General features: G+C 37.6%; 3 protein-coding genes across 5 annotated transcripts in view; all 3 read right to left on the reverse strand.

Annotated features, from left to right (window-relative positions):
* Nucleotides 1–1,238: 1,238 nt before the first annotated feature.
* Nucleotides 1,239–11,662, reverse strand: larp7 (La ribonucleoprotein 7, transcriptional regulator). The gene is made up of 13 exons (XM_028474502.1): nucleotides 11,544–11,662; nucleotides 9,703–9,918; nucleotides 9,508–9,608; nucleotides 9,302–9,385; nucleotides 7,846–8,010; nucleotides 7,657–7,759; nucleotides 5,560–5,862; nucleotides 4,342–4,495; nucleotides 3,130–3,272; nucleotides 2,946–3,046; nucleotides 2,700–2,859; nucleotides 1,598–1,689; nucleotides 1,239–1,470 (listed from the first exon to the last, which is right to left on the reverse strand). The coding sequence occupies exons 2-13, from the start codon at nucleotides 9,902–9,904 to the stop codon at nucleotides 1,393–1,395; spliced, it is 1,686 nt and encodes a 561-aa protein (XP_028330303.1). The 5' UTR covers nucleotides 9,905–9,918; nucleotides 11,544–11,662; the 3' UTR covers nucleotides 1,239–1,392.
* Nucleotides 11,663–13,297: 1,635 nt separating this feature from the next.
* Nucleotides 13,298–18,666, reverse strand: LOC114480432 (NACHT, LRR and PYD domains-containing protein 3-like). The gene is made up of 6 exons (XM_028474557.1): nucleotides 18,199–18,666; nucleotides 15,287–17,006; nucleotides 14,376–14,459; nucleotides 14,192–14,275; nucleotides 13,934–14,011; nucleotides 13,298–13,857 (listed from the first exon to the last, which is right to left on the reverse strand). The coding sequence occupies exons 1-6, from the start codon at nucleotides 18,527–18,529 to the stop codon at nucleotides 13,539–13,541; spliced, it is 2,616 nt and encodes an 871-aa protein (XP_028330358.1). The 5' UTR covers nucleotides 18,530–18,666; the 3' UTR covers nucleotides 13,298–13,538.
* Nucleotides 18,667–18,891: 225 nt separating this feature from the next.
* The window catches only part of adamtsl3 (ADAMTS-like 3), a 119,961-nt gene continuing 111,622 nt past the window's right edge, over nucleotides 18,892–27,230 (reverse strand). For 2 of the 3 annotated variants that reach the window (XM_028473928.1, XM_028473930.1), the window contains 7 exons: nucleotides 25,478–26,450; nucleotides 25,268–25,395; nucleotides 23,456–23,567; nucleotides 21,991–22,195; nucleotides 21,804–21,913; nucleotides 21,509–21,729; nucleotides 18,892–20,278 (listed from right to left, as the gene is read on the reverse strand). In XM_028473928.1, the coding sequence (XP_028329729.1) occupies nucleotides 20,169–20,278; nucleotides 21,509–21,729; nucleotides 21,804–21,913; nucleotides 21,991–22,195; nucleotides 23,456–23,567; nucleotides 25,268–25,395; nucleotides 25,478–26,450 (1,859 nt within the window). In that variant the 3' untranslated portion in view covers nucleotides 18,892–20,168. The remainder of the gene's footprint in view (nucleotides 20,279–21,508; nucleotides 21,730–21,803; nucleotides 21,914–21,990; nucleotides 22,196–23,455; nucleotides 23,568–25,267; nucleotides 25,396–25,477; nucleotides 26,451–27,230) is intronic. The other variant, XM_028473929.1, reaches the window with a different exon arrangement.

Genomic DNA, 27,230 nt, shown 5'->3' on the forward strand with positions numbered 1-27,230 from the left:
CTGTATTAATGTGTAGATTGGTCATTATTCTAAATGCTGTCACGAATGTTGATAAAGGGATCCCGCTGAGGTAAATGTTGCTTATCAATCTGAGCATTAAGGCATTTTTTGTTTGTTGACATTTTGTATATTTTACATTCATTTGTGTATTATTGTAATCATTTGGGGGGCTTTTTCTCTCTCATTTTGAATGGTTTTTTAGTAGATTTGTGCATCTTCTTTGGCGGCCCCACAAACTTAGACCGAGGGCCTGATCTGACTTTCTGATTGGCTGGTTATAGCCAGTGAACCATATGTTTGCAACCACAGTTTTGGGAATATGAAAGAAGGCATTAAAGCAGGTCAAAAGAAATTCAGTGATACAGGCCTGTAGAAAATGGTATTTTTGATCAGTTCATTATATTTTAAAAATACTAGTGAGGAGAATAAAAAAAAGAAAAGATAGACAAAAATATTTGCATTTTTAAGTCCATTCTTATCTGCTGCCAACTCTTAATGGTTTCCTTTTAATTAAAAAAAAGTACTAATTTGTCTTAACTTTAATAAGTTACTTCGAATAGTGTTGATGGCACTTGCCCTATTATATTATACATTTGAGATTTTGGCACCACCATGCGGCTCTGATAGGCATTACATCAGTAAACCTATAGCATACAGAATTGATATTACATCAATCAGAACTTAATGGTTGTGCATAAAATTCCACATTAACATCCTCCAAATAATGATACAATCCAGGCTGAGGGGTAACATATATTGTACCCATGTTTCTTAACGTTGTAAAAAGACTCATTTTGAGTTTTAGTGTAAAGCAAGGTGATTTTATTCTCATTTTGTACGTCTTTGCTGTTGTTTTGTGTATTTTTGGATTCTTGTGTACTTTTGTCGTTTTCATGTTTTTGTGCATTTTTGCTGTTGTGTTGTGTCATTTCAAACAGAAAGGCTGCTTGACTGTCAGAGATGTGGGTTTCAAATTAGTTAAAAGTCCAAATTGTACACATTCCAAGGAAAAGATGGGAGATCTATGGAAACCATAACGAGCTGCCAAGCGGACCACGTTCCTCATAGAGTGCTTTGCAGACCAACTGTAGTGATTTATGGGGATTCATCTAACAGAGAATGAGTTCAGATCATGGTTCACACACAACAATCGGGAAAATAGGAATTTTATTTTCTATTTTTTCTAAAAAAAAAAAAAAAAACAAAAACACTGATTTCTCACATTTGTAATTGTCTTTCTATAGAAATGTTATCCGTTTAAAAGTGATGGCAACGTTTCCAGCAGCATTCCACATCAACCAAAGGACTCCAGTGCAAAAAAAAAAAAAAGACTTTAAAAAAGGAGCTCCTTTGATCTTCTCCACTCTTTCCTTGTGTCTAATCTTGTGGCCGTCAGTCCTCGAAGAATCGGATGTGCTTGTTAGCCTGCTTGGCTCGGGCCAGGATGATCTTTTCAGCTTTGGCGATGAGCTGGATGAACGACAGTGATCATTATCAATCAAACTATTAAACAAGCACAGAATCCAGATGCTATTATAGGATTAGAATCCTGCATGTGATTTAAGTCATTTTCAGTTCTAAATGAGGTTAAACTCACCTTTTCTGTGCCTCGCTTCTTTTCTCTGGGTCTATTCAGCTTCACCTGTCGGTCCACCAGGATCTTCTGCCAGTACCTTTGTTCACTGTCACCTTCACATCCACGAGAATTAACACCAAAGTCATGATTACGGTTTTGTTTCATCTGTTTTTTTTTTGTTTTTTTTTTTAAAGAAACCAAAGATTGCTTGGAAAAAAGGATCCAAAAGGTAGACCTCGCCATACTCAAAGTACTCTACGTTTTTTGAATCTACCTTGTAAGGGCAAAATACAACATAGTAGATAAATAAGTTGTTATTGTCCATAAGGTTTAAAAATACATTTCTCATTTTATAACAAAGACTGAAGTCAATCACCTTTATTATGCATTATTACAATTTGGGGCCAAGCGATTTGTTTTGGCCCATTGCCCATATTTGAAATTGTTATTTTTAGATATTTTTTTAAATATAAAAATTAATATAATACAGTACAGTGATTTTTTTAAAAAAAATTTTATCTCAATGTTATGCCATGAAACACAATAAAGAAAAGTGTTGTTTAATTTTAAACTACTTAAAGTGTTTATTTTGCACAGTTATGTTAATTGGCATAACTGTACCCTCACCCGCGATACACCCCTGATCTAATGTAAACCTTCTTAAAATCTCTCATTGAAACAATGGAGAAAAAAAACACTCAAAGCTTATATATAATATAATAATATATATAATATATAATAATATATATAATATAATAATCATTAAATAAACATTTCAATAAATAAATGGTGCTAATGGCTGTAAAGAGCATCTCCACAGCTTTCAGAAACTGCGTGAATTTCTCCGATAGAGCAAATATTAGCTGAGTTTTGGTCATTTAAATTAATGTGTTCCCCTAGATGAGTTAAGGGTCCCTGGGAAACTTTGTTCACCCTACAAAAGGTTGACATTTCTGTTTGAAAGGAAACGGATGGAAACAAAGTTTCAACGAGCAATTTACGAGAAAATGATGATGTCTTTATCTGATAAATAATATTAGTGTCTCCAGCAGCTTTTAGGTTCTTTTAACTGTCTATAAGCAGCCCAATGGGATCGCGCACACACACACACACACACACTAACCTGTGAGGATTTCCAGTGTCCAGCTGTGCTCTTTCTGCAGCTCAGCCTTCCCATCACAGACGGCCTTGGCGTCCTCTGGGCTCTGGAAGCGGACGTGGCCCTCAGTGTCTCCCACCAGGAGGTCTACGTAGACCACGGGACAGATCTGACCCAGCGTGTCCTGTGTGAATAGATCAGAGAGTCTAAACCACTGTGGTCTCAGCTCTGTCTCTGGCAGAGATGAGCGAGCACTGCTGGGTACTGTACTTTGATCGCCTGTCGTCCTGGTAACGGCTTAGTGTCCGTCATCTTCACTATCACGCCGCTGGTGAACTGAGGGCCGTGGGGCGGTGCTTTCTCACTTGGCGCTGCGTGGACACACAAGACAAAGACACACACACGTTAGCTTGGAAAGGAAAGAGAAAAGTGAGACAGAGGCTCCTTTATGTACCGTTTTCCTCCTGAGGCCGACTCTCTGTCTCCATCACACTTTGATTCTCATTCTGATCGATCTTATTGATGCACTTCTTCAGTGACGCCATGCTGCGCTTCTGCAACGTCATGTACTCCTCCTTCAGCTTCAGCCAGTCCTCCCTTCAGACAGAGTGAATGCACGCATTTTCTGAATCAGCCAGTGTAATTATAGCCCCCACTTTTCAACCTTGGGGTCGTGACCCCATGTGGGGTCGCCTGGAATGTGTTAATATAATTGGATTTTTGGACAACATTCAAAAATACACACAAAAAAATAAATAAAAATGATCCAAAACGGCAACAAAAACACAAATGATAACTATTAGACACAAAATGATGACAAAACACAGCAAAAACATGAGAAAATAACAGAAAAAATAAACAAAAAGTATTATTCCTTTTCAAAATAAAACACAACACAATCTTAAACAACTGTATTTCATACTTTCACTTTCTCAAATATAAATCTGGTTCAAATAAAATGCAGTGTAGACAAAATAAGAAAAAAAAAATACAGTATACAAATAACTGAGCTAATGCATTTTGTCACTTTGTGCACTAATCCTGGCAGCTCTGTATGGGTTACACACTTTAACAAGTGTCAAACTCACGGTCCAGGGGCCAAATCCGGTCCTTTTAGAGCATCAAATTTCAGCCCACTTAAGAAAGTAAAAATGATAGAAAAAGCATGGAACATTTTGTAGAGTACCGACTAATTCAGTTGTAGATATCGCAGCTCCTCCAAACACAAGAATAACAATTAAAATCCACATTATTTGCAGAGCTCAGTTTCCCTGTCCTTATAGCACATGACGGCGGTCGTTTTTAATCTAAAAATTCTTGTGAATTCATCCAATTATTCCACAAAATTGCCTCGAATTCCCAAAGGGTAATTTCAGGAAAACTCACATACTTTATCATTTATGCGTGGAAGTGCAAACTAGGGCACATTGTTGATTATTTTTACCTAAAATCTGTGGCCCACTTAAGCTGAAAGCGGTCCGTATTTGGCCCCTGAACTAAAATGAGTTTGACACCCCTGCATTATAACAAATATGATAAAAAAATAATTCTAGGATAAATTCTTTGCGGTGCCAGAAATGTGTAATCTAAGAATGTGATCACGCTCTAAAAAAAGAACCACTGTATTGTGTGTATGACAATGCGATGGTGTAAAAAGGACATTTACTTTGATAAAACACGAAGTGGAATGACTTCTTCCCCTATTTTCAGCTTCTCTTTATGCTTCTTCTTTCTCTTCCTCTTTGCTTTAACGGTGGCGTCTTCCTGGTTTTCCTTTCCTGTCTCTGGGTCGACCTGTTGGTGGCTCTGAGAGGGGGAATCTACACAAAGACAAACACAATAAACAAACATCCTCCTGAATAGGGCTGCGCAATACATCAAGATTCAAGACATATTGACATTTCTATTTACAATAACACCTACTGTACATAGATATATTTTTATTCTAAAGCTTATTTTGTATTAAAATACTTGTTTTAGGAGATGATGCTTCTCAGAACAGCATTAAAAGCAGATTTAGACACTACAGAACTCACTCACACATGCTGTCCCTTAAAGGAGAACAAGCCAAAAGTGGCACATATTGTGCAGCTGTTTGTTAATAAATGTCCCAGTCCCATTGTGTATTTTTTCCACCTTTTGTTGTCCTGTGTATTTTTGTTGATTTTCTGTATATTTTTTGGTAATTTTGGATGTCATTTTGTGTATTTTTCTGGTATGTATGTTGTACCATTGTTTATTTATTTTTTTTTCGCTTTTTGTGTCCTTATCATTATTTTTGTTGTTCTTTGGTGTATTTCTGTTTTTTGTACATTTTGTTGGTTTTTTGTGTATTTTGTTGTCCCATTAAGTATTTGTGTTGTTCTTTTGTGTATTTTCCAGTAATTTTGGATGTCATTTTGAGGCATTTTGTGTGTTTTTTTTTGGTTATTTTAGTTGTTCTTGGATTTTCATTGTTCTATTGTGTATTTTTTTCTCTTCCTCTTTTTCCTCTTCATTATTTTTGTTAGGTTTCTTTTGTATATTTCGCCGTTTATTTGCACGTTTTTGTCTGTATTTTTGTCGTCCCATTGTGGATTTTTTTTTTTCTCGTTATGTGTATTTTATTGTCCTATTAAATATTTATGATGTTCTTTTGTATATTCCTCTGTTAATTTGTTTTTTTGTCGTAATTTTGGGTATTTTTTGCTGTCATTTTATTACTTTTGGGGCCACGAGTTTGTGATACATGCACAAGTTTTTTTTTTTTTTTTTTTAAACCAATCATAAGGCACTGTGAAGTTATTTTAGCCAGTGTGTATGTCGCCATTTTGAGAAAAAATATTGAGATATGGATTTTGGTCCATATCGCCCAGCCCTACTCTTTACATCACTGCGTTCATACTTTTGCCTTCTGTTTCCTCCGTCTTCTCTCCTGCGTCGCTGGTTTTTCTGATCTTTGCTGGCGTGTCGCTGTCGGTTCCCTCTGCAAGCTGCGAACGCCGTCTTTTTTTCTCCGACACTTTGCTCAGTGTTTTGTGAGTCTTGGTGAGCTCGGGTTCAGACTCCTGAGCTAGCGAGCGTTTCTTCTTCTGCTCGGGCGCCTCCTCTTCCATCGCCTCCTCTTTGACTTCCTTCACCGTCGTCTGAGCTGTGGCGCTTTCCTTCTTCTTCTTCTTTTTGCGCTTCTTTTTCTCTTCTTCATCCCCTGAAGCATGAGAAGAGTTTAGATGTTAAAAACAGAAGCTAATGGTTGAACTTGGCTGTGTTTTACAGCCTTGCGGTCGTGGAAATAAAATGGAGTCACCGGAAATGTCTAGTAATAAAAAGAATATTAAAAAAATTACTGATTAAAATTGAATTTTTAATTTTTCAAAATAAATGTATTTATTTGTATTATTTTGCACAGTTAAAAAAGGTCATTATGTGCATGAGCATGTACATCACAAAATAACATCCACAAATTCCACCTTAAGCCCTTAAAGTAGACATGGACCACATGCGGCCCCCAAAGTAAACATTCAAAATGACAGAAAAATACACAAAACAAAAGCAAGAATACATTAAAAAAAGACAAAAAATTACAACATTGCAGGAAAATACAGTCAAAAACAAGAAAAACACAGAAATACATTAAAAAAACAACATTAATTCACAAAATGACTCCAAATAACACAGTGATAACAAAAATACACTATGACTCAAAAAAAATATACAAAATTACAGAAAATGAGAACAAAAATATTCCAAAAGACAAGAAAAACTCAAACAATGACTTTGCAAACCCAGAGTACTAACAAACACGCAAAACAACAACAGAAATGCACATAAATTATTCAAAAAAACACAAAATGACAACAAAAATAAACAATATGACCAAAAAAACAATCATTTTACAGGAAAAATACACAAAAGGACAAGAGAAATGCACAAAATGCCTCATAATGAGCAGGACAACAACAAACAGAAAAACACCCAAAATTACTCAAATCTATTTGTTCTTTCCCTTGTTAATGCTCAGATTGCTCATTATTCTAAATGCTAACATGAATGTACATAATGTGGCCCTTTGATCAAACAAACACAGTTTTGTGGCCCCCGCTGTGATAGAAGTTGTCCACCTCTGCCTTCAAGAATAGAGTAATAAAATAACACTATGGAAGAATAAACATAGAAAAACATGAATATTAATACATATAATAGAGTATATACAAAACAGTAGTGACAATAATATCACAGAAATAAATATACAGTGCAGGAAGGAACAGAAATCCCAAAGAGCTGAAATAATAAATGATTCTTTTTTAATTAATAACACCACATACATTCTCTAACAACTGTTTTCTATACTTTCACTTTCTCAAACATAAATCTAGTTGAAATAAAAAGCAGCGTGTGCTGGTGCATATTGTCACTTTGTATTTGTAACACAGTATAACAAAAAGGGTTTTAAAAAAAAAACTAATATTAGAGAAAGAAAGTCTCTGGGGTCACCAGAGACTTCTGGGTAACACTTTAGTTTAGGGAACACCTATTAACCAATAATGAGATGCTTATTAGCATGCAAATTAGTAACATATTGACACTGACTTAGTCATTATTAAGTACTTATTAATGCCTTATTCTGCATGGCCTTATTATACAACCAGTAAGCCATTGACTAAGAGTTTCCCCTCAATAACCTCAGAATTATTACTTATTAGTATAGTAGTAAGTAAGGAAGTTGTTGTATATGAATTATCTCAACATGCCAACGTTAACCCTAAACCTAAACCAGTTTGGACTGCGAGACTGCCATTAAGTGTATAATAAGGCATTATTATCAATAAGGCATTAATAAATGCTTAATAATGACTAATTAGGAGCCAATATGTTACTAATGCCAATGAGAAACTAATTAATGGTTAATAGGCGTTCCCTAAACTAAAGCGTTACCAAGTTGACGATAAGAAAAAGGGTTGGGAACCACTGTATTAGAGGTTTCTTGCTTTAGCATCTGTACCTGCTGCTGGATTATCTGCAGCCACATGAATAGGCTTCCTATTCTTGGTTTTGGGGAAAATTCCTGCTTTCCTCGGCGCCTCCTCCGGTGGGTTGTTCAGCATCTGAAATACAAACTTTCCATCAAACTTCTTTGGGCTGTAAACAAGTTTGTAAAATTTAAACTAATGTGTTGAAACTGTGCCGTCACCTCGATGGCTTTGTGCGCTTGATCCTGGGTTTCAAACTCCACAAAGGCAAAGCCCTTGGAGTCCCCAGAGGACTTGTATCGAGGAATGCTGACATAAACGACGTTGCCACATTTGGAGAAGACTTTTTCTATCCAGCTGTGAGTCACGTCTTTGGGCAACAGTTCCTGAAAATAAAACAAAGAGCAAAGAGCTGCATTAACGCATGATTTACTTCATCTTCCTTTTTTGCTCTAAGGCAGTGGTTCTAAACCTTTTTCAGCCCGCAACCCCCAAAATAAAGGATCCAGAAACCGGGGAGCCCCACTGTACCTGAAGGTGGTTGAACAGACATGAACATTGAATAACAGTCATGTGGAGACAGGGTCATCCATAAGGGGGAATAAAGGGGAGAGATTTTTGGGGTCCATCCATAAAGTCAGCAAAATGATGGTCCATTGTTCTATGAATCTGTAATAACCACATTTTTTTATTTATCTGAATAATATCCACTGTTATCCAGGAAGTTTATTATTATTTGAGCAATAGTATATAGTCATTTTAAAGATGTAAATCCATAAAAAAATAAGACCAAAAATGGTAGAAAATGTGGGATTTTAAAAACCACAGAAATTGGTTAAGAGTAATGAGTGGCAAAAAAAAAAAAAAGAAAAAGAAAAACGGACAGAAAAAGTGGTAAAAAGAGGTTAAAGTGTCAATATTGGCTTAAAAGTGGCAGAAATGGGAGTCGGGGGGATTGGGGTAATGAAATTTAAAAGTAGGAACAATTAGTTTAAACTGACAAATAATGGGCATGACAAATCGTGAACGTGGTTAAATTGGCCAAAAAAGCATAGATTATGGTAAAAAGAGGTTAAAAGTGACAATAATGGGTCAACATATGAGACATTAAGCGGGAAAAGTGGTGGAAAGTGTTTATAAGTGCTGAAAATGTATTGACAGTAGAAAACATGGTGAAGTGGCAGGAACGGGAGTAATGTAGCAAAAATGCATTAAAAAAACAAACTTTGGAGCAGCAATTTCAACATTTTACATCTTTTTTCAAAGAAATTATCTTCAATGCATTGATCTTTAAGGCCTACACTATGGATTTATAAGATAGAAACAAAATTATTTTCTCCAGCAGTTTTAAATTAAATAAACTTTGTGGTTAACTGTGGTTTGTCACGCCTCGAAATATTCTGAGATCAGGTTATATAATGAGTTGATGAGATGCATTTTTAGAGGTCAATAGTAAGAAATGAGGATCAGCCGCTGTGTGTACAGTGGTTTTTTTTAGCAGTATAAAGGATATAACATAAGACCTTTCTCAGAGAATTCTGTGGGTTTTTCTAAAATTACTTCACACATGATAAGATATGAAAAGTGCAGCTGGCTGGTACGTGGTCTGTCAACTGCAGAGCTAAATTAAAATTGTTTTAGAGGAACTGAATGCAAAAGGAAGAATAAGTGTTTTACCACATAGACCGTCCGGCTGTCAACATTAATCGGTGTTTCCCCTAACGGATGTTGACGTCTTACTTTAGTCCCATCAAGGTTCATCTGCAAAAAAAAAAACAGGAAGAAGAAGAAGAAGAAAGAAACAAGTGGATTTACTCGGCCTTTAGCTATTCAGCTAGTAGTACCATAATAGATAGTCATAAAAAAAACTTTAGCTTCTGTACCTCAACAACAGATGAATTTTTCAGAGCCCTGGCGATCAGTTTGGTGTCGGCCGTCAGCTTTTTCATTCTATTGAAGCTCGCCAACACAGATATATCCACGTCTGTCACACACAAACACATCCTCACACTGTCAATACATTCACGTCCAAACAACTCCATCACAGTGATGATGATGATGATGCTACGCTCTCTTACATCCATTCTCAGACTCGTCTATGAGTTGCTTCAGGAAACGATCCTTGTGTAGGTTGACGTCTCCAAACCAGAACTCCACTTGTTTTTTTACGTCCCCCAGCAGCTGTTTGACACGAGACCTTTTCTTCTTCTCCGTCTCTTTCTCTTTACTGCTGCCGACATCGGCAGCAGCCCCATCGCCCCCCATCACCTCTGTACTCATACCGGGGACTGGGACTGCAACACAATGTGAAAAAAACATCGGGCTACGTATTGAGATTTGCAAAACAAAACCAAACGTCCACCAATTAAATGTCTATTGGATATGTCACATTCCATTGCAGTAACTAAGGTAATGCTTCCATCTTCTGATCATAAAGGCACATTCAGCTTTGAAAATTATCCTGAAAACCTTAAAATTATTATTTTGTTTTCTTAATTATATCATTTTAATTTTGTCTACTTATTTGTTTTTTAAATATTGGTATGCTGTGTGTTTAGTTTTTATTCTGTGTATTTTACTTATTTACTTTTCATTTATTTTGTAAATTTTGTTTACTTTATTTATACATACATATATATATCTAAGGGTATGTGGGTAACTATATACATTTTGTGTGACTTTTTCATTTCATGGGTATCCAATATCTATTGCTCTGCTTGACAACTTGTTTTACACCATTGTTGCTATTATTCTTACTATTACTTACTTTTTTGGTTGATAATTGATCCTGTTACTGTATTTAATTATTATACCAAATGTTAAAAAATGTTGTCAATTGAGTGTGCAACAAAAAGTGTTTTGAAAAAAAGAAAACCTTAAAATTTCCTCGGTGTCTATTTATGCTTTTAAATCTTTACAATCATGTTTGATGTTTTCTGCGTACTGCCGCGAATTGTTTGTCGGAAACTGAAAGCTACAAGACGTTTTTAACCTTAATGAGGTTTACGCATAAATACAAACCTCAGTGGTCATTGGATTTTTCACTCAGTAAAGGATATTAAAGAACAGCAAAACTGAGTTGTTATTTGATTTTAATTTTAAAATTCCAAAATTTAAATTAGAATTTTTCCTCACAAGGGTCAAGGAGGGATAAACAAAACTTTATAAACAGGTTTCTAAAAACGTAAAGATAGAAGACAGAAGTAAAAAAAATATCAGGTTTTTTTTCTTCATATTGTGGGACCGGAAATTGGCGTTTTCAAATTAAGAGCGCGTTTACGGACGGTGCTGTTGTGTGACAGAAAATGATGGACATGGTACAGTATGTTGTTTTTTGATAAAAATAAAAGAGTGTAACTCAAGAATAAAACATGATTGCAGAAACCCCCCACTTTCTTTGGTGTGAAATGCGTGCATATCTCTGGAGATGACAAATCTTGTTTTGTTTGTCAAAAATCACGTCAGACATTTAGCCTGGGCTTTGGGATTCCACAGGTAGAAGTTATATTTTGACGTCCTCATACGCGCTCTTACTTTGAAAACGGCAACTTCCGGTCGCACCAAGAGAAAAACCGGGAATTTTTGTTTCTGTTTTCTATTTAATTTCTTGTTTTTAGAAACAGAAAACCAAACTGTAAACCTTTTATTCAACAATTATCGATCCTCATTAAGAAAAATGCATTGAATTTTAGTCTTAACTTCCGAATTTTAAAACAAAAATTACATTGGCAAACCACTATTTTTTTGTTTTTAATATCCTTTTTGAGAACGAAAAATTAAATGACCAAAACATACAGTGACCATGAGTCAGCCGTAATGTGGACACATTGTTAGTCTTTCACTCATGGTGACATAATTTAGTGGAGCTGCCAAGTTTCTTTACACCTCTAAATCCTTCATTAGACAAACCACTACTCACCTTAAATGAAACGATGGACTGGTGACGTCTAATAACACGGTGTGCACAAGAATAGCATTTAAAACACAGTCAACAAACAAACTACGTTGGTGTGCAGAAGTCGCCGTCGCACAGTAATTACGTCATAGCTAACGCAACTTCCTGCAGATTTGGCCAAAATAAATGAACTAATTTGTCAAAGCATTTCGCTTACCTTTTCTTCGCAGCAAAAAAATAAATAAATAAATAAAAAATAATCAAATAATCTAAGATAATGCAACATTAGGAAACCCGATGCTGTTATATTTATTCAGATTTGGATTGTCTAACCATCTAGCCCAGGGATCTGCAACCTTTACTCTCAAATGAGCCATTTTGCCTCATCTCACCTGGATTAAAGTCCTCCTGGAGCCGGAAGAAAAACCTTCTCAATGAAGACAATACAGTGAATGAAATTCTATACAGTTAAAATGACATAGAATAATGTTTGAATTCATGATTTGATTTATATTGATCATGTAAATGGCAACTTAAAAACAGATTAAGATAAAATGAAATAAATTAACATCAAGAAATAACAACTAAACAGTATCTTGCATCTTCAAATTCTTACACATCTCAGTTTACATGAACACAATGTTATATAAAGAAGATTATTTTTAGTTCATGTATTTAAAGGGCTACAAAAAGTAACTTGAAGTTTGATAACACATGATCATGTGATCAACACATGCTAATTACTCATTTCTTGCCACACATAAAACATGCATATTTAACCTGTACATTGGTGGTTAAATGAATCTGTCCCCACACAATTAAAATATCTCTATTTTCTTCCAGAATAGTGTTTTTGTTGGTTTAGTTCTTTACCAGGGATTTAAAACTTAAGGTTAACCACAGGTGCAGGAAAGTTGATGGTCTGTAGATGTTGCAGGAAGTGAAGTAGGAAGGTGCTGAGTCATTGCACAATGTCATTTATTTTTAGGTTAACAAATTGTTTTATCTTGATTTTATTTGTCATTAATCAATAATAGCCTCTGTTGGAAAATAACAACTCTTTATTTCAATAGGTTTTTTTTAAAGCTATAGGGAGCCATTGCAAAAGAGTCAAAGAGCCACATGAGGCTCCAGAGCCGCAGGTTGCAGACCCCTGATCTAGCCTGTTCTGTTGTGTTCTGTCCACTAATCTAATCAGTCGAGGTAGATGGCTGTCACATGGCCGGTTACCTCAGTTGGTTAGCGCGTGGTGCTAATAATGCCAAAGTCGTGGGTTTGATCCCCGTACGGGCCACGAATACATTTTTTACGTTAATTGAACTATTAATATTTTTTGCAATGCACTGAAAGTATGAGTAGTATCAGTCAAAACACAAATATACTTTACCTCATGCTTAATAACCATTCTTTTTGTACATATCATTAAGGAGATGTACTGTTTAATTTCCTGTAATTTGTGTAATTAGTATTCTTTAAGGGTGACATTTGAACATTCTGTCCAGGGAATGCAAATTAAAAATAGCCTTTTAAATCTGGTATATTGTCAGTATTGATAATAATGTGCACTGTTCCTTGTGAAACATACCCATTTTAGCTTATTTGAATAAAACACACATTTTGGCTGTTCATTCAGTTTTTAGAATTTAACACATAGCATAGAAAATAGTACAAGTACATAAATAAGTCTTTATTGCAAAAATGTTTCTTTGCAAATTTACATTGAAAAATATTTTTCTCATAATTATGGCTTTCTATCTCATAATTAAGCCATAGCCATTGTGCCATGGTATGTTTTTAGTGGCAGTAACAGGCTTCCATATTGATATCTTTTATGACACATAATGAAAAATTAAAGGTGCATTTTGGAAGCCCCCACCTTAAGCTTCATCAGTCAGACCATATTTTTGACAGCATTAGTTAGTTGTATACTGCCCCGGCCCTGGCTGCTAAAATGTGCATATGTTCCTTGACTCACAATCATGTATTTTTCATTAGCTTATCAGACCAATTTGGTCTTTGTCATAGATTCAAAATGTCCTCAAACTTCTTCAGCCTCTTGCACATGGCTTCCTCGGTGCAGCATTCAATCCGAGTCTTGATGAGCTGGCACAGTTTGGTGTAGAAGGTCTTCGTCCACTCCACTTCTAAGCACTGGGCCGACAGGTTGCACACCTTTTGAAGAACCATCACCAACTTCTCATTGCTGCTGACTGTACACCTTCTGAAGACCCAGTCTCCCCACAGCTCCCACATGCTATCATTTGTAAAGTTCACCGTGATTCTCCCCACGTTGTCAAAAGATGTGGGATCAACATCAGTCAAGTCATTCCAAATGGCTCTAAGGGAAAGAGAAAAGAGATACATACCATTACATATGGTTTAAATGTAATTATCTACTCAAAAATCATACTTACACTACTTTTTCCAGAGGATATGGGCTCAGATCACTGAGTTCAAGGAGACCTCTGGAAGTAACATGGTTGCCTTCAATCCTGGGTAAAAAAAAATGGCTAACTTTTACAAACATTTTTTCAATTGTTTAGACTTACAGTAGAAAAACATCCACTGGTGAATACTCAATTTAAAGTGTTCAGATTTTTAAGCATTACTGTAATTTTTCTGTCTAAAAACTTGCATTTTTCCGAAACATACAAGTCACAAAAGTGTCCTACCACAACTCTTGAAGCTTTTTTTTCACTCGAATGGCAGAAGAAAGAGCAAATATTTCTCCATCACTCAAGTTTGACCAACCAAGACTAAATAAAAGGAAATATATATATAGTTTTTAACATAGTGATTTGGTTATTAATAAAAGTATTTCTTTAAAGAAGTATGTAGAAGGAACCTTCATCTTACCCAATATGGGTGAGCAAGTCTGACTTCTGCAGCACATCAGCAATGACTTGAACAGTGTCCATGGTAAGGGTATTTTCTCCAATCCTTCACAAGAAATTGGTTAGTTAGTTAGTTAAACATGTCTATTTCAAGTAGAATCAGGAAAAAGTAAGAAGCATCCGTTCTTTTGGATCTCTACACAAAAATATACCTTTTGTTGGAGGACAAATATTGCTGATGACTGAATAACAGGAAACCTTCTTCAGGAATATGTTGTATTGGCAACTATCCAACCTATTATGAATCCATCTTCTGTAATAGTTTATCCATACTCTAGGATAGATACCAGCCTGTTTTAGGACCTGTGAAATGGGCTTGTTGAAACACAGCAATGCTAAACAATATTTCCCTGAACCAGCCTCATGTTTTTTTATAATGTGGGAGGAAACCAGTACGCTGAGATCTCAATACTCTGACAGGACAAAGCTAACCAATAAGCCTTCAGAGTGGCCACATTAAATCCAGTGGTTCCTAAACGTTCTTACCATTACCACTGCCATGCAACTAATACAATCGCATTACAATAAAAAATTAGGATTTACTCAGTTTAAATAAATGTGTTCAATTATGCTTACACAATTCACAAACTAGCCACAAGCGTACACGCCAACTTTAAAGCTTATTAGCCTACAGATGCCATTAGCTGAGTTTCCATTACCCTTGGAAATTTGCAAAATCTTAATAGCGTAATGAAAACTGGTCATGGAAACACCTGAGTTTAAAAAAAAAAAAACACTCAAATATCACCGAAAAGTTTTTACGTTTTCATGAGGAGTTATTTCAGACGTTTTGATACTGAAATGTATTAATAGTCACTTAAATGAATCTTTTGTGTGTGGAACCTTTGGACTTCTAGCTTACCTTGAACTCACCAAAGTTTCTCACATCTGAGCAGCAGTGGTTGTAAATCTCGAAGTGCATCGCAGCCTACGTCCGTCCCAGTTAGATCCATCTCCAATAGGTTACCTTCCTTTAAGTTCAGAAAGTACTTGACTGCGTTGTAGTCCATCTGAGAAAGTGTTTCATCGCTAACATTTATTCGTAGCACCGTCGGTTGTACCTCAAGGGCCAAAGAGGGGTCCTGCTGCTCGAACAGGCAATGTAAACTGTTTAATATATTAGCCCCGTTTTCACAAAGTCTTGTGAGATCGCTGAGGATTTTGTTACGATAGCTGTTGGCTTTTTCTATGTTGCAGCACAGCCCCGCCTGTCTTGATAGGATGTTAGTGTTGCGTTCGGACAGAATCCCAGACAGGAAGCGACTGAAAAGTTGCAAGTGTCCACTGTTGGTTTCTTCTTCGGATCCTGTGTTCTGTAGCTCATTGGGTAAAGGGTGATCCGTCATCGCGCAGAAAAGAGCAGCAAAGAACTCTTGAACTGTTAAATGACTAAAAGAGAAAACTTCCTCTGTGTAACCTTGCTCTTGAACAATGGTCTTATCAAGAAAGGTACTAACAACACTATATCCTTCCAAGGCTGCCATGTCTAGGTCACTGCCGTAGAATAGTGTTTGATGTTCCAATAGTCTTTGGAAGGCAAGTTGGCCCAGCTTTAATACTATATCAGACATCTCGTGCATAGAGTTTGCTTTGTGCCCTTGGGGGCAGGTTTCAGTTCTTGCCTTGGTGTGGGATTGAAGCAATGCCACAAGGTACTGGACATAAATATCTGTCATGGTCTTGGGATTCTCCTTTTGGAGGCAGTTGCTTTCTTTAAGTATGCAGCAGACAATGTTGCAAAATGCTGGTATGTAGCAAAGCGTCAGCATCAGTTTGTTGGCCACTACCACATTAAACAGCTGGTCAGAAAGGTCCTTGTCCTGGAAATATCGCAAAAAGTAGTCTTGGACTTCATTGAGGGAGAAACCAGCAATGAGCACAAAACGGTCAATGCAGCCCACAGGAATGTGATTGACAGCCGTAGGGCGACTTGTTAGTAGCACGCAGGCATTTGGTAGCAGCTCACCCAACATCAGGCTTCCAATAATCTCCTGTACTTCAGCTTCTTCATCTGGTTCGGTCACAAAAACATCCAGGTCACTGCTTCTGTAGTGTTTGAACTCATCAAAGCCATCAAGGACAATCAGTAGTTTATCATCATTTTCCAGAATGTTATCCACTTCTTTAGCAAGATGGCCGTTTTTACGCAAAATCAACTCCCGAAGTTTTGTAGGCTTGTCAATTAGATTCAAGTCTCGAAAAGTCATGTGAATGACAAAGTCAAACGTAAGATGGTTTTCATTTCTTCCAAAATCACACAGGATCTTCTGCACCAGAATAGTCTTCCCAATACCAGCAACACCAGTAACCAGGACCTTCTTTACTGAACGTTTCTCATTCACGTTTGAAAATAGTTCAGCCGAGTTGATCTTTCGAAGAGCTGATGACTTCTGTTCCCAAATAAGTCGTTTTTGTCCAAAGGTTAGCACCTCGTGTCTTTTATTCTCCAAACCTTGATGTCCATCAACCAACAGGAGGTTGACATAGTGTTCTGAAAATAGTTTTTTCTCTCCATGCCGAGTGTTGTAGTGAAGCATGCTTTCACTTCTCCGTCTGAGGACATCTTTGTGCTTTTGTTTCAGCTTGACAAAGTCTGCGGAGGGAAATAAATGTTGGTCGGTCAAACCCTCATCATATAAACAAGCAGAAAAATGACTGTCACTTTTCATTATAACACCAACAATCTAAAAGCTGCAGGAATATTACAAAACATTTCCAGATATCAGGACCTCGATATCCTTTTGAACCTCCAGATCTTTGACACCCACTCTTTGTTCTCATATTTCTACTGTGCACCTCTTATAATGTTGGGAGTTTTTCCAAACATTAAATTATCCTTACTTAATTCACACCTGTTGGACTTGCTCTACAGGGTCAAGCAGGGGTGGGGACTGGGATAAAAATTCCACCCTGGCATTTTGAGCCCATTACATTATCAGCGACACCATGTACAGTAGAAGCCATTAAGTCAGCGATTCTCAACATGTGGCTCTTTATGTCTTAATTTTAATTATTATTCCCCCAGAAAACCTTAAAAAGGTGAACTTTTTCAAACTCCTTCTTCCTTTGTCCTGTTTTTGCCCCTTTTCACATTTTTGTCTTTTCTTTAATGTTTTGGCCACTTTTCATCCAAATAAGCCAACTTTTGCCCAATAAATACCACCCGTTTTGTTTTTACCCTACATTCTGCCTTTTTTTGTTTCACGTTTGCCCCTTTTCTCTATTGTTTGCCACATTTTGCCCATTTAAGCTACCTTTAGCCATTTAATACCACCTGGTTCCTCTTTATTTGCCCATTTTTTGGGCACTCTTGACAGCTTTTGGCCCATTTTAGTGACTTTCCAATCTTTCCTTGCCACATTTTTGGCCACCAGTTAGCTCCAATAACTCGTCAAAAAGAAAAACGTAGTGGACTGGACCGGCACACATTGGGTCAACGGCTCAACGGGATGATGCCCGGTATGCCAGATGGCCAGTCCACCCCTGGGCTCAAGGCAAAAGAATGTTTGTAGATCTTTAAAAATTGACAGTATTTATGCCAGTTCATGGCAAAGTAGTTTCGGGGACAATCTTTGGTGTAGTGTAGCGTCTTGTGTTGTGAATTCTGTCACACATGCAGAATTGCATGCCTTGACAATCACATTTTTAAGATATTTTATTTCAGTATATTCAGTCAAATAGTTTTGTTGAATTACTTTATCGCAACAAACGGATAGTTAGAGGAGCCTTTTGTTCATTTTTGCACAGTTTTTGTCAACATTATCTTAAAGGATTTAAGAGCATACCTTTGGACTGATGGTGAAGTGTCTTTTCTTCCTTGAGGGGTTGTCGTCTGACAGAGAAAAATATCTGTGCTGCTTCCTCTCCTTTGCACTCCAGGATATCCAGCACTTTCCTCACTCGAGCCCGAGGCCCAGGAAGACACAGCACAACCTCGCGATCATCTCGAGTAAACACTTCAAGGTTTACCAAACCCTCCACCAGATCGTCAACGTCTCCCTCCAGCTCATCTACGAGGGAAACTCTCTGCCGCCTCAAAGTTGTTAAATTATCCAACCGTTCTTTGTCCATCACAAATAATTTCACGTATTCCTCATCAGAGAACAGAAAAGGCATCGATTAATGGCAGATGGAGCATGTGAAAGTAAAAAAGTACACCTCTAACACCAAAAAGAGAAATAGATATCCTTCTGAGCACGCTGACGTGTTGACAAGTTATGTTGAAAGTCTTGTTCTTCCTTTTTTTTTTTTTTTTTTTTTGGGTTCAGCCTCCTTTTGCCTTTTGGCTATTACCATTGCTGACACAACATTGTTGTCAAGTTGACGATGACTCAACATAATCATGCAGCTTGATCTAAGAAATGGAAAAGTACCGATTGTACAAAGGAATGTAACTCGTTTTATTTAGTTATGAAAAACAACACAATGGGCCCCCAGCAGAGGTTCCCAGTCGCATTTATTGCATATCCAATGCCATCAGCTGCAAAAAGATGTACACATATAATTATTTACAAGGAACTCAGTCAAAAATAAATAGTTAAAACAACAAAAAAGAATATCTACATAACTTACGAGCACAGCAAAATGTTTGAAAAGATTTTCTTTGTTATAAATTTACAATGAACTGCTCCTCAATGCAAACAATGCTTACGTTGCACTTTAGAATACATTGGGAAAAGTGCAAACTATTTGACCAATATTTCATTTATGTAAAAAAAAATGATACAGTAGTAAAAGTCCTTACATCATTTTTATTCTCATATTATTATTACTATTATTTAACTTTGGCCAAAGCTTCAAATTCTCCACTTATGACGTTGTATATAAGGGAACGACAGGTTTCAGCTCATGCTGTAGTCACAAAGTGGTTGAAGGGATGTTTAAATATTTCAAAAAAAAGACAAAGAAAACTCGCCAAGCCTCGTTTTTAACAATGACCTGAATGAGCTCAGAGTGCAAAATAAGTCTCAATCTGCTCAGTCGTACGTACACCTACAGTGCAAACCATCAAGAAAAACATTGAATTCAACGATCAAATTCTGCCTCAGCAATGCACTTAAAAAGACAGGTTTACTTTAAACTTCACACCATTTTGGTCATTTTCTGTGAAATTCAGTTCTCATAGTGCTACAAAATATAGTTTTGTTCACTCTTTTTGCTGTGAAATCCCACAATTGTCTTTAATATTGTAACTATTGTTGAGATCATTACAAGGGAGACAGAGACGCAACTCTTCAGTGGTTATCATGGGCTAGGTTCACCCTAATGTCAATCACTTTTTCAAAAATCAAATCCATAAAATCCAAAACAATCTTCTTCTTCTTTTCTTTTTTTTTTTATCACACACTTATTTAAAAAAAACAGAAAAAAAACAATCAAAAATAAAGTGATGGTTGTGCAGCACTATTCTTCAGCAAACGCACAAAACATGGACAACTGATGAGGTTTGGCTTCTTGTGTTCCCCTTTTCTGGTGCTTTGTGGTCACAAGGTTTTGTCGTCATGGTGGAAATATGTCTCAGTTTTGGATGCACTGATGATTTCAACTTCTACTTTCTATTACCACTTTTGAAAAGGCTTTCAGGAGAAGGAGATTAGACAACAGCCACTGTGGCCAACACCAAGGGTGCCCCAAGGCTGATCATTAGAGACGGAGGGGGTGTGTGTCAGATCAATAGGAGGCTAAAGTTCCAAGTTCTTCTCCGGCCTCCCAGCCTGTCCAGTTTTCCCGCTGCTCTCCAGTCCCCGTTCCCAGCTCAGGTGTTTTGACAGGAGTGGCAGCAGCGGTTTTTAAACTGCGGTAGCGGGCAGAGCTCCAGCTGTCGAACCTTCTCACAGTACCTCGTGCTATCTCTGCATTCTCCTGCTGGAAAACACAGAGGGGACAACTGTTTACAAGGCAAACCATCACTGAACACAAAGAAGCACGACTTGCACGTTGATTTATATTCAAGAGTAAGAATAAAATCATTTGTTTTCCTTGTTTTTTACTGAAAAATGAAATGCAGAGAAGTCCTTGATCCTTTTCCCTCTAATTCAGTGGTTACCAACCTTTTTTTCCTGTGAACCCCCTCTTCATATCAGGAGTTTTTATTTTATTTTCTTTGTACAATATAGCTATAATTATTGTCTCCTAACGTCAGAAGTGTGATTAAATGGCCTCAACAGTATGAATTAATCCTGAAAGAAAAGACAGTATTTTATTGAACAATTTTATTGTTAGTTTTTGGTAAATTTGACTCAAAAAAAATTAGCCTAAAAAGGAACTAGGAACGTTTTCCTAATTTTTGATAAATGTTTCCAGGTACCCCCTGTAATGTGCTACAGTACCTCTAGGGGAAGGTGTACCCCAGGTTGGGAATAACTGCTCTAATTCAGGAGTATCAAACTATTGCATATTATTCTAAATTCCAAGCACTTTTGCAAAAGAAGTAAGTGCATTTCTAACAGTATTGGGCACAAATTAGTTTACTATAAACAGACTTTATGTTTTTAAACAAGGCCTTTTCACAAGAGCTTTCTGCTAAATTATGTTTTATTGATTTTATTCACTATTGGGTTTTATTATTGGTTTTATCTGTTGATTAGTGAATGTAAAGTGCTTTCCAAATTACAGTTGTTATTATTACTACACATTTCTCATGTATGGATGAGACTACTTACACAGCATAAAGAAAAACATTGAATCCACAATAATCTGGCACTGTATGAAGGTTTACTGGACAATCAATGTTTTTTTTTTTTATTGCAGTATCATACCACAGGCTGTATTGGAAGATATGAAGGGCCGATAATATAAGTCCGCAGGCCAGGAGCTTGACATATGCTCTACTTTATCGACTTTTTGCAGGAATACTTCAGTCGCCTTATGACACTTTAACAAAATAAGATATCAGCTTGACTCTACACTCCTAAATCTGTTGGTTTAAAACACGAGAATATGAAAAAGCTTAAAATAAATAATAAAATGAATATGCTGCATATAATGTAAAACAAACAACAGTGTGGAAAAATGTGTTTTCATTCACTTTCTTTCTTTTCCTTCTTTGATTATAAATAAACCACGTGTCTCCGCTCCACCTTTGCCCTCTCTCACCTCTCCCACAGGACAGAATATTGCAGCGCTGCCAGCTCGGTGGGCGTGGCCTCCACATGCACTGGTGCTCTCTGATGGCCTTGGCAGTGCGTTGATGAACGCAGGTCACCAGACGCGACTGGAAGCCATGTCGCCCGCAGGAGGCGGTGCACTGCGTCCACGGCCCGACGCGCCACTGCAGGGAGCAGGTGTCTGTGGAGCAGTTTTTCAGGGAGGAAGGTCTGCCACACACACACACAGAAATGAGTAGTTTAATGTGCTTTTGTCATTCGTTAACGTTAGAAGACGTGTTTACCTCTGAAGCCCAACGCACATCCTGTAGAGGACTTTGGTGCCATTTGTGTCTTGGCAGTAAACATGTCGGTGCTGCGTGGCCAAACTGGGGCCCACACACTGACCATGACACTAAAGAATGGGATTTCCAGTTAGAATTCAAACCTTTTTAACCACTTAATGAAATCATGAGGGATACAAAGACTCACCGGGCCCCAGGACGTGGCCCCCCATCTGACACAGGGCATTACATTGCATGCTCTGTTGCTGGATGGTTTCCTGCCTGTTGGATGACACTGTTCACTCACTACCTCCTTTGACTCCCCCTCAGAGCTCTTGATGCAGCGGATAATACGAGTCTGAGATCCACCTCCACACGTGGCCGAACATGGTGACCAAGCGTCCACTCTCCACCTGATACAAGTGGGAAGTACTGTTAACGTGTACTTTTCATTTCTATGACCAGTATGTAGAGCCTATCACTCAGAGATGTGTAGTCAGGAGACGCAGGTGAGGCAGAGGCAATTAATGACCAAATAAAATAAATATAATTATTTTTTTCTACTGATCTGTGAAATAAATGTAATTTATGTATGATTGCAAAACATTTCAATCATTTTTATGATCAAAATCGCCGAATTTGCGATATTTTCTCTTCCCTCGAGCTGAGCCTCATCTCAGATTACGCAATCCCTCACGAACTGGGTTTGTCACCAATGTTTGTAGACACTTTTATTATACATCCTCACTTTCCAATCTTGTTGATTTGACATGAAACCGCACCAAAAAAGCGTGAGGTGAGGTAGCCAGCATCTCTGCCTCAACTGAAGGGGGCGTGCGTCACGGAGAGTGAGGCTAATACGGCCAAGAGTTCAGGCTTGGTTTGGTTTCTCTTCTTGACTTTTATAGTTCACTACAGAAGTCCGAGTTTGTTCGTTTTTACATTTTTATACATCCTGTATCAAAGATTAAAGCTTTCTAATAACTGGACTTTCAGTCAAAACGGGAACTGGTAAATAATGGAAGACCAATGCCGGAGCAAAAAGGTTTGCTTCAAACGACGGGACGTAAGATAACTCGCTCTTTTAAAACTAAAAGAAGATTAGGAGGACTTTTACAACAAAGTCACGGATATTTTTGTCCAGAAGGATAGGCAAATATACGTCATTTAGAAGTAAAGGTAAGACCATGAATACACCGCAGTTTTATTTTTATTGAGTAAAAATTGTGGAATTGCAATGGCAATTTAAGAAAACAATGATGGTGCCTAAAAATTATTGCAATATTGGGTTATAACCTAACTCTAACCCTAAACCTAATTCTAATCTTAACCCTAAAACGCTACGTACCTGTACTTCGGTAACCGTACCAATAGCACCGGGGGTTGTCCATACGACAACCGTACAAATAGACACGTTTTTCCATGGCCAAATGTGTCTCTATGTGTGTGTGTAATAATGTTGAAATGAGATATAAAACACAACCAGTAGTCAATGTGCAAACTTCCAATTGAATGGTGAATTTAAGACACTCTATAAATGCCTCACCAGCCACGAACCTCACCCCACGTCACTGCTATTACTATAGATTCAACAACAATGTAAAGCAATATTTAATAGAAAAGCAAAGAAAATATGAATTTCTTATCACAAACATGCAACCCTGGTGTGGTACCTCAGGGGGCAGACTTCTCCTTGACATGGCTTAGTTGACCGACTCCAGTCAGAACAAGCAGAGCTGTTTGCTCTTCCACTGCCATCAGGTGCACAGTTCCTTCCTGCTCCACCTTTAAACACAGAATAGCAAACAGAGGGGAACCATTCAAGTCTGACAGGGCAGCAAATATGAATAGTAATAGTAATATGTGTTATTAATTATACAGTATCTATTAAATAGCACATACACATATTTCATTACGATGGAGCCCCAGACATGACATGGTAAGAAAATACTAATCTGTGGCCATAAAATACAAAGGGGCGGAATCACTAAGATCTGAAATAAAAGGTGGTAAACCAGTTCCGTCCCTAAATCCTTTGGTGACGCAGTTTCCTCACCTGCTGCGAGGAATTCACTAAGATTGCGGCAATGATTAGTGCACGTGCAGAAGTGGTGCAGACCGTCCTATTTAAATGAGCATTTTGCTCGTTCAATGTGGAAACGTGAGTGCACAGAAGCACACAATGACATTTGAGGAACTGAAATTGGAGACAGACGGACTTCTCTGTCTGCTGCACAAATATTTGATAGTGTAGAAAACTAAAACAAATAAAAATGTTTTTTATTTTTCCCCCTAATTTATTGCGGGTGCTTCATCAGGTCCTGTAACTTTTTTCCGATCAGTCCATGAAAAATAGGCACATTTGGACACAAACCGTCCTATTGATCTGTTGACGCCATTGATCTGAGTTAATATAACAACAGTCTGTCAATCAGTCTGCACCATTTGAAGATAGTCTACTGACCATCATCCAGCAGGTCTGACCTCCTGAGTAGCGCTGTGTCACCACACTCTCATATGTGAACATTGTGAGTAAATTACGAATGTGATCAGCTGATTCTGGCCTGACGCTCCTTCCATCAATGCAACACGGTAGTTTGACGGTCAAAACATCACTGGAGCGGTGCGTCCATCGCGCGTGCAGCATCCTCTCTCCACCACAGCGTCATCAGACTCCACACGCACCGCCGCCCACACACACACTTTACTTTGCATTTTCTTATTCAGTAGCTGTTAAATATTGACTATTGTTTCATTTGAATTATTTTCTGATACCAGAAAGGTTAACTAGAGCATTTATTTATTATTATTATTATTGTTTTGTGTCAACATTTACTGCAGCGGATCTCTGCGTGTGTGTTTGCCCCTGCTTGTCAGTCGTACTATTTTCCGGTGCTAAAACGAAATACTAATGTGTTGACATGAAATACTAATTTGCGGCCACAAAGTATTAATTTATGGCCACAATTATTGTTATCATTTTTTACCATGTCATGTTTGAGGCTCCGTACATTACTGATTTGTCCCTATAATAGAAATATTTTACCTTTAACTATATCACATTATTAACGATTCAGTGACGCCTCATCTTGTTGCAGTGACAGTTAAACAATAAACATCCCTGCTTTTGATGCTTTTTTTACTCATCATTGAATAAATGTGCCATAATATTAACGTGAATACGGTTGTCTTTCATTTATTGCTACACTTTAAGTTCTGCATGTTGTTAAATATAACAGAATGGTTCTTTACTGGGATGGATGTGATTGAGGAGTTCATTTTTGGACAATGTGTTCTCCCAATATATATACTGTATATATACAGTATACATACATATACTCCCAACTCTGTTAGGAAGTAAGCGCTTGCTAGCTTATCTTTCTAGCTAAATTTGAGATAATGCTAAAAAATCTTCCTATAAGAGTCATATTTCTATCAACCGTATCTGAATGATGTCTACTACATTTAAATGTATATAAAATTACCTGCTATCTGTAGCCATGATGACAGTGAAGTACTTCCGAGTGCATTTCTCGCAGTGCAGGTGTACAAACCTTCATCTCCTTTGCTCGGAGACTGGATTTGTAGTGAACCAGAAGGTAATAACTGAATTCTGTTAACATAAAGATGAAAACATATATCTTAATATACTTCTGCCTCCTGCACAAATGGCCTTTTCATACAATATTTCTCACCTTGAACTGAAGTGTAACTGTTTTCCATTCTTCATCCATGTTAAAGAGGGTTTTCGGTGACCTATTGTTAGACACTTCAGCACCAAAGTATCAACAGGTTTCTGCAGCAGTATTGGGTTTCCCAGAGAAATAACCATGTCCGACTGTGGAGTTGTTGCAACCTTTTCTTTCCTCTGGATTATGATTGGGCTTCTCAATCTGGAAGTTTGGCTTTTGATGTTTGGCTTGTGCGTGGACAATTCTGCACTTTCTGCAGGGTGATGAGTGGACTCGTTGGATTCACCCTGTCTGACAGTGAGCTCGCTCAGCAACTGAGCGATCACTTGTACACCCGGAGGTCCTCCAAGGCCTTCAGAGAGGTTGTTCATAACCTCATCCAGCCTGTGGGTGTCAGCAACGAGCAAAAACGGAGTGGAGTCCTCCAGAGTCAACCTGTTTTTGTCACTAGAATGAAAATTGTTGGTGATAGTCTTTTTATCCGAGACAGTGGCTTGGAGTTTCAGCAACTGCTCAACAATGTTGTCGTATCGGTTGAATATTACGGGGAGCTCGTGAAATCTCTCTCTGGCTGTGGTCACGTCAGGCATTCGGAGCGTTTGACGTCCGTTTGCCAAGAGCTGTGGCTCTGGAACAGACAGTTTTCGCTTGCTGCCAATAATCTGAAGAACAAAGTGTTCCCGTGCTTTGCCTGCGATGCAAGTGTACACTCCGGCATCTGCGGCACGGACCTGCTGGATTTTCACATACCCGGGTGTTGTTATGAAGAGGTGTGGAACGCTCACTAAAGGCTTCCCCTCTTTCAGCCACTGAATGTGTCCCTTTCGGAAGTGACGAGTTGGGCAGCGAAGGACCACGGTCGTCCATGGCAACAGGTAGGCGAAGCCTCCGACGATCAGATGCACTTTTTTGCCTTTTTTCCACTGGATGTAAACGTTCCTATGAGCCAGAATGGTTGGATCAGGCTTGATGGAGTCTGGAATAGAATAAGATAAGATGCACAAGTGGCTCAACTATTAATTCCAGCAAGTTCATTTTGTCTTCTTTTTTTTAAAAAATAATATGTTAAGGTTTTATTTAATTTGAACTCCTGACATGTTTCGACTGCCAACTGTCAGTCTTCCTCAGGGGCATTTACTGATTGCTTTGATGTGTCAGAGTTCTGACAGATTGGCCACGCCCCCTGCCACCCGATGGTCTCTGGAGAGGAGAGTTAATTATAATTGTAATTATAGTAAGTGAGTAATGACAACTATGGCATAATTATAATTGTAATTTTAAAGATCTGCTGCTGTTGTAATCGTTATTAAATTGTAATTGAGTTTAGATAATTGACTTTGTAATTGCCATTAAAATGTAATGCATTTTACAGTTCTATGGACAGTTCTACGCATATGTAGTTAATTAAAAGGTTTCATATTAAGCTTTCCCACATTTAACCATTCAAAAAAATTGAAATCGAGGGACATACTGACACAAAAAAAGCTCAGACGTCTACACCAAAATGACTAAAACCTATTTTTTTTTCATCGATTAGGAAAATAATAGATAGGAAAGACAATAGATGATAGTGGATTTTACAGCTGATTTAGGACCTGTTATCATTAGAGATGCTAATAGAAAGCTAACACAATAGCTTTTATTAGGTTATTTATTTCAGGCTCAGTAATTGTGATTAATTGCAATTGAACTTGAGTAATTGAGAAAATAATTGTAATTGACTTCCTGAGGATAATAAATAAATGTAATTTAATTC

Source organism: Gouania willdenowi, chromosome 18, assembly GCF_900634775.1.
Source record: "Gouania willdenowi chromosome 18, fGouWil2.1, whole genome shotgun sequence".
Classification (NCBI taxonomy): domain Eukaryota; kingdom Metazoa; phylum Chordata; class Actinopteri; order Blenniiformes; family Gobiesocidae; genus Gouania; species Gouania willdenowi.

Coding starts and splice junctions, on each gene's coding strand:
- larp7 (XM_028474502.1), bottom strand. CDS start 9,904: ATGAGTACAGAGGTGATGGGGGGCGATGGGGCTGCTGCCGATGTCGGC. Junction 9,609..9,702: donor AGACGAGTCTGAGAATGGAT/GTAAGAGAGCGT, acceptor TGTGTGTGACAG/ACGTGGATATATCTGTGTTG. Junction 1,471..1,597: donor AGAAGCGAGGCACAGAAAAG/GTGAGTTTAACC, acceptor TCGTTCATCCAG/CTCATCGCCAAAGCTGAAAA.
- LOC114480432 (XM_028474557.1), bottom strand. CDS start 18,529: ATGCCTTTTCTGTTCTCTGATGAGGAATACGTGAAATTATTTGTGATG. Junction 14,276..14,375: donor GACTTGCTCACCCATATTGG/GTAAGATGAAGG, acceptor CCTTTTATTTAG/TCTTGGTTGGTCAAACTTGA. Junction 13,858..13,933: donor TATCCTCTGGAAAAAGTAGT/GTAAGTATGATT, acceptor TCTTTCCCTTAG/AGCCATTTGGAATGACTTGA.